Genomic DNA, 7,302 nt, shown 5'->3' on the forward strand with positions numbered 1-7,302 from the left:
ACGTGATGGTATGCATTTCTTTTCCTTACACGAGGCATCACAACAACGTTTCACCAGGCAATGCCGGTCAACTGCTGTTTGTGTATGAGAAATCGGTTGGAAACTTTCCTCATGTCAGCACGTTGTAGTTGTCGCCACCAGCGCCAACCTTGTGTGAATTCTCTGAAAAGCTAATCATTTGCATATCACAGCATCTTCTCCCTGTCGGTTAAATTTCGCGTCTGTAGCACGTCATCTTCGTGGTGTAGCAATTTTAATGGCCGGTAGTGTATGTTCCCTATGTCACTGAAATCGACTTCTATTTCTTCTTTTGTCACGACAGCACACAGTTCTTGTCCCTCATAGAGGGCGTCGGTGTGTGCCTACCCATTCCATCCATCCGCCCTCTCCTCTCTGTTAAACAGTAGAAATGTTGAGACCGTTGCATTTAATGTAAACGATAGTTTCTTGATTTTCGTGCGTGCTCAGGCTTTTTTTCTACTGTCATTGCTCTTGCTAGTTCTTTACATTTTTCGAGCAGCCGTTTACACTGCCCAGTCACAAGAATATGAGCACCAATCAAAAGCCTGAACAACCACATTTTGCAGACAGACGAGAGACGTGCAGGAAGAGAGCCAGTGACGTTCTAGACGGTACGGACTGGGATGTGGAGCGATGCGCGACTACAGTGCCATGGCGAGCTGCGCCCGGTTTCTCGTCTGATGATCCATGCCAAGAAGAACCTGATCGACGTGGTTCCGTAAATTCTCGATTGGGTTTCTATCCCGGGAGTCTGGTAGCCAGCAAAGTTCTTTGAACTCATCGTGGTGCTCTTCGAACTAAACATGTAAAATGCGATCTGTGAAACACGTTGAGTCGTCCTGCTGATAGACGCCATCGTGCCAGGAAGAACGAATTTGACATGGTCTCCAAGGATAAATGCATACTTGTGTTGCTCCATTGCGCCTTCCAGAATGAAGAGTTCACTCAGAGAATGCGGTTGTAGTTGATGGTAAGTTCCTATGGGACCAAAGTGCTGAGGTCATCGGTCGCTAGGCTTACACACTACTTAACCTAACTTAAACTAACTTACGCTGAGGACAACACACACACACACCCATGCCTGAGGGAGGACTCGAACCACCGACGGGGGGAGCCGCGCGAACTGTAGTAATTCTCTTAGTCCGCGCGGCAACCCCATGCGGCCCAGGTAGTGCCACGAAAACACTCCCCTGACCATCACGCTGCCCTTCCAGCTTGGATCCTTTACTTCCAGACGTTTTATGACGTACAGCCCAATAGCCATCTGTCCGATGGAGCATGAACAATGAGTCATCTGAAAAGGCCACCAGTCACCACTTAGTGGACGTCCAGTTTCGGTACTGGGCACAAATTCCAGCCTTGGTCGCCGATGAACACAAGTCGTCGTGGGTGCATGAATGAAGCTGCTGCTGTGAAGGCTCATATGCAGCAAAGTTCGCTGAACATTCTTTGAGGAGACACTGTAGCCCCTTGGTTCATCTTGGTGGTCAGCCCCTCAACAGTTGCACATCTATTCGCCCGCACACATCTCTGCAGTCGTCGTACAGCCCTGTCAACCAACGGCCGTGTACATCGTAGTTGCCTCGGCACCAGTCTTGGATCCCACTATTTTCCATTTTCCCATGTATGTACACTTAAACCACGGTGGCACCCGAACAGTTTACAGACTTCCGCTTCATAACACTTCCACCATTGGTCCAACAGCCAACGATAATGCCCGATTGGACATCAAATCAAAGGCGGTGGTCACATTAATGTGGAAGGACCTTGCGGTTTTAAATCCCCTACACCTCGTGTTTACGCTTATATTGCTGTACTTATTTTTTCCAGTATGTTTTTGTATTTTCTTCTATGTATCAACTGGTTTTGTCTATTACACAAGATTTCTTTGCTGTTACAATCCTTGAACTTGTCTATGATTCCCATTTTAAGTGATGTCCATTCCTCTTCAACTGTACTGCCGAATTTAGTATTTACGTATTATCGCAGTATCCGTAGCATAAGAGAACTTGAAGTGCACATCCTCATTATTCAGTATCCGACAACATTGTACACTGATTATTTGTCACTGTTCTCTCTTAACCTCCAGCCAAATTGTGATCCGAATGTACATGTGCCTCTACATACGCTTAACAAAATAATATCTGACTTAGCATTCGATGCCTCACCATGCTATCCCAGAGACGAACACCTCCAAACTTCAGGCACTAGTCACAGTAACGGTCAAATTCGTCTGGCAGAAATATCACAATAGAGTAATACTTTGAATATGGTGAGCAATCAAAGTACAGCCATTTATACATCATAATGGATGCCAGCTTCCGCTAATTTCTGTCGCCCACTACAGATCATTGAACGTCATGCCTAATACCTCTTTGCTTGCATTCCTGTATCACGTCCCACCACTTATTTATGTTTACTGTCCTCCTCAAATTACTGGATATCCAAATTTCTGTATCCACGAAATTCTAGAAACTGAAATCTGTCATTTTCCCCAATACAGTTGGACTATTATTGCGCCTGTTACGACATACATGCCCTTCCTTTGATAATCCCTTACCTTTCAATGAACAACAGTTCCTACCTCATCTTGTCTTGCCATTCGTATAGTACAACCTCCGTAACACCTTCATCAAGATTTTTGTCTCGAATCTCTTGTGACTTGTTTCCAGGTATCCAGTCGCTATGATCATTCTATTTTTGTGGTTAACAGAAAACACACGTTACTACACTTGTTTAGCATATCTGGTTCGCTTCATAAGTTTTCACCAAGACAATACAAAATATTATTATATGTAATTCCTTTCCTTTAAATTATTTCGGGATCTAAAGAATTGTACATCACATTCTTTCTGCTAACGTCTACAACTGTCAACATGACTGTTGAAGTATGCTGTCGGGCGTTAAGACACTAAAACAGTCAGTTTGAAAAGTCACTTCTGCCTTATGAAAATGATTGGATTTTATGCGGTTTTCCCTAAGCTTATCTTACATCTGCTATTTCCATATTAAGGAATTACCTTCATGAATTGATTGCACATTATTCTTTCTGCTCTGCTGAAAACTGGGGTTGATGTATTTGCCTATGGATAGCGTCTTTGATTTGTAATCAAAACTTCCTCGGTCCCGGGTTCGAAATCCGGCACCGATTAAATTTTGATTAATAATCAGCAGTGGCGGCCGAAGACTTCCGGCCTTATCAAAGAGCCGGGGGAGTGGACGGAGGTTCGGGGCACTCTCTTGTCCTTGGGGGTGGCAAACTGCCCCTAAAGCCGGAAGAATCAGCGAAGAACAGCGGCATGAGGATGAAGAAGGCAATAGAAACCACTGTATTAAAGACACATAACGTGTATCCACAAAAAATGTGGCCTCTAATCGAAAAAAGTGTTGTGATGATCTCTCCATTGGCAAACGGTACCGGAATAGTTCCCCATTCGGATCTTCGAGAGGGGACTGCCGAGGGGGAGGTGCCCATGAGAAATGATTGAATAATCAACGAAAGGATAACGTTCTACGAGTCGGGTCGTGGAATGTCAGAAGCTTATACGTGGTAGGGAAGCTACAAAATCTGAAAAGGGAAATGCAAAGGCTCACTCTACATATAGTAGGGGCCAGTGAAGTGAAATGGAAAGAAGACAGGGATTTATGGTGAGATGAGTATAGGGAAATGTCAATAGCAGCAGAAAATGGTCTAACGGGAATAGGATTCGTTATAAATAGAAAGTCCGGGCAAAGAGTGTGTTACAGCGAACAGTTCAGTGATAGGGTTGTTCTTCTCAGAATCTACAGCAAACACCGACAACGATACTTCAAGTATGCACTCCAACATCGCAAGCTGAAGACGAAGAAAAAGAAAGTGTGAGGATACTGAAACGGTAATGAAGTAAACAAAGCGATATGAAAATGTAATAATCATGGGGGACTTTAATGCAGTTGTAGGGGAAGGAGAAGAAAAGATTACAAGAGAAAGGTGGGCTTAAGACAAGTAATGAGTGAGGAGAAAGACTAATTGTGTTCTGTAATAAATAGCAATTACCTGCAGCGAATACTGTATTCAGACATCACAAGAAGTCAGACAGAGATTCTGAAATCCGGTACTGTATTGTAACGCTCTCGCTCTTTACGCAATTGGATAGTGCCTGACTATCTCTAGGTTATGCAAGTTAAGTGCTTTGCACTATTCCTGAGCTTCCTAATGTGTATTTTAGGTGGTCCTATTGTTTGTGTTGGTCCTATTGTGTGTTGAGTATTTTATGGTGGCTAATATACATCAGTGTGGCAGTTTTTCACTGCCTTACCACGTCGGGCCATCTCGTTGTGCCCCTTCTGTGGGGTTTGTTCCCGAGATTCGAGACAAGCCTATTTTCGGACTGCTGTGACTTTTCGTAGAAAAGTCGAGTCGTCTGTCTAACTCTATCCTTAATTGTCTGTACTCCTGTGATATTATGTAGCTATTCACGTCGGTGTGTAGAATGTATGAGTCTGGCGACATACCATCTGAGTTTCGGAAAAATATCGTCCACACAATTCTGAAGACTGCAAGAGCTGACATGTGCTAGAATTATCAACTTAACAGTTCATGCATACAGCTCATGAAGGTGCTGAAAGAATAATATACAGAAAAATGGGAAAAAATTTTAATGTGCTAGATTACGATCAGTTTGGCATTAGAAAAGATAAAGGAACCAGAGAGGTAATTCTGACGATAACGATACGGTTGATAATGGAAGCAAGACTAACGAAAAATCAAGACACGTTCAGAAGATTTGTCGACCTGGAAAAAGTATGCGACAGTGTAAAGTGGTTCAAAGTGTTCGACATTCTGAGAAAAATAGGAGTAAGGTTTCGGGAGCGACGGGTAGTATACAACATGTAAAGAGCCAAGAGGGAATGTTAAGAGTGGACAACCAATAACGAAGTGTTCTGACTAAAAAGGGTGTAAGGTATGTAGTTTTACCCTGTACAGCTCAACGTGTACAAGGAAGAAGCAATGATGTAAATGAAAGAAAGGTTCAGGAGTGGAAATAAAATTCAAGGTGAAAGGACGTCAATGATACGTTTCACTGATGACATTGCTATCCTGATTGAAACTGAAGAAGAATTACATGATATGCCGAATGGAATGACGACCTAGTGAGTACAGAATATGGATTGAGAGTAAATCGAAAAAAGACGAAAGTAATGAGAAGTAGCACAAATTAGAATAGCGAAAAACTTAGGATAGGTGGCCACGAAGTAGATGAAGTTAAGTACTTCTGCTACCTAGGCAGCAAAGTAACTAATGACGGACGGAGCAAGCGTCACATCAAAAGCAGGCTGTCACTGGCAAAAATGACATTTCTGCCCCAGAGAAGTCTACTAGTATCAAACATAGGCCTCAATTTGGGGAAGAAATTTCTGAGAATATTCGTTTGGAGCACAGCATTGTATGGTAGTGAAACATGGACTATGGTGAAACAAGAAAAAAAGAGAATCGAAGCATTTGAGATGTGGTGCTACAGGCGAATGTCGAAAAGTAGATGGACTGATAAAGTAAGCAATGAGGAGGTTCTGCTTAGAATCGTAGAGGAAGGGAATATGTGAAAAACACTGAACAGGTGAAGGAACAGGAGGATAATACATCTGTTAAGACACCAGGGAGTGACTTCCATGGTACTAGAGGGAGCTGTAGAGGACAAAAATTGTAGACGAAGACAGCAAATAATTGAGAACGTAGGTCGCAAGTGCTACTCTGAGATGAACAGATTGGCGCTGGAGAGGAATTCGTGGAGGATCACATCAAACCAGCCACAAGACTGTGAACCGCCCCCCCCCCAAAAAAAAAAAAAAAAAAACTTCTCCTTTGATCGAACTCTGTGGAAGTTCTTTAGCCATGTGACCTCCTATTCAGAAATGTTTGCTATTGATATGAGGCTGAGAATTTTCCTATAGCCTTAAATGAGTTGACTTATATTATCTGTATTTCCGTATCTGTTGGGAAACGTTACTAGCCACAGGTAACTGCGAAGGGATTACTAATGCACAAACCATTTTAAGAAATTATCTTTTTTTATCTGCTTGGTATGTACGTTAATAAGACCGTTAGAAGACAAATACGTACCGAAATATTCCCATTTCCATTATTTCCCGAACGTTTAATATAGGTTTTGGTGTTTCGTTGTTGAAAGCTATTTTTGTCAATTTTTTTCAGATAACTTACGAGAACCTCGTACTGGACAGCTCAGGTGTAGAAGAATTTCTGAAAGACCTTTTGGAACATTAAAACAATGAAAAAGGTAATCAAACTACTGCTGATGCAATACTTTCCACAATGTCTAATATCTAAATTTTGTATAGACACCTTCACCTTAATGAGAACAATGAATAACAGTGATACAAGGAGAGTAGATTCTTCTATTTGGATCATTTTTTAAATAAATGTTGAGTTTATAGTAATAGAGCAACTCATGTCTTGTTTATGTAGGTGGACAAACGATGCAGATTATTTATTTGTTTCACAATTTCTCTAGGTTACTGTGCAAAGTGCTACTGGCTGATCAAAAAGAGGAATAGCAGAAGAAGGTTTCCCATCAGAATTTGGAAAAATTCTACACTGGTGGTGGATTGGTGTTCAAAATCAGGTTCATACCTCAGACTTCATACCGTGGCTGTAATTTCAATTGCATGTTGTAAGAAAATAAAAATAAAGATTTAGCAAGTAAATGATTATGAGTGCATTTCACAAGACTTTTCTTACAAATTACAGACTTACATAACAATTAATATTACGAAATTGCTAATGAAATGCTGAATAGGGGTATTGCAAGACAACGTGAGCCCACAGGAGAACAGTAGCAGGCTTTCCGTTTATTTATCAATCGGCATTAATTTGAAATTCAAACATTAGCTATTCACTTGGGTTTGCCCCAAGAAAATGTGGGCGAAGGAAGACTGCTGCTACCAACGAAAGTGCAGAAGTAATGGTTTCTCAGTCTGTTGCAATAAAGCCGTATTATAGGCTTCGTCCAAAATAGAGATGTTGCTTTTAAACAAAGAAGCAGTCTGCGTATTCTTCATACACAAAAAATATATGTTCCATGCATGTCTGCGTCAAGAACTACAAGGTAGTGATTTTCAGCGTCGTGTTGAGTACTATTTGTGGGTTATCCAGCAAGATATTAATTTTGTGTTGGAAGTATTGATTACTGATGAGGCCACTTTCAGAAATCAAGGTAACGTAAATTTAAGAAACGTGCACTACTGATCAGCGGTAAACAATCACCGACTTAATCAAGTGTTTAA

The 7,302-nt window shown here is 41.6% G+C and overlaps 1 protein-coding gene across 1 annotated transcript in view; it reads left to right on the top strand.

Moving 5' to 3' along the window:
- The window catches only part of LOC126457148 (uncharacterized), a 458,596-nt gene extending 451,962 nt beyond the window's left edge, over nt 1–6,634 (top strand). The window contains exons 5-6 of the mRNA XM_050093218.1: nt 6,212–6,296; nt 6,531–6,634. Coding sequence (XP_049949175.1) covers nt 6,212–6,283 — 72 coding nt within the window. The 3' untranslated portion in view covers nt 6,284–6,296; nt 6,531–6,634. The remainder of the gene's footprint in view (nt 1–6,211; nt 6,297–6,530) is intronic.
- Nucleotides 6,635–7,302: the final 668 nt, after the last annotated feature.

The sequence above is a fragment of the Schistocerca serialis genome, chromosome 2, assembly GCF_023864345.2.
Source record: "Schistocerca serialis cubense isolate TAMUIC-IGC-003099 chromosome 2, iqSchSeri2.2, whole genome shotgun sequence".
In the NCBI taxonomy this organism is placed as follows: domain Eukaryota; kingdom Metazoa; phylum Arthropoda; class Insecta; order Orthoptera; family Acrididae; genus Schistocerca; species Schistocerca serialis.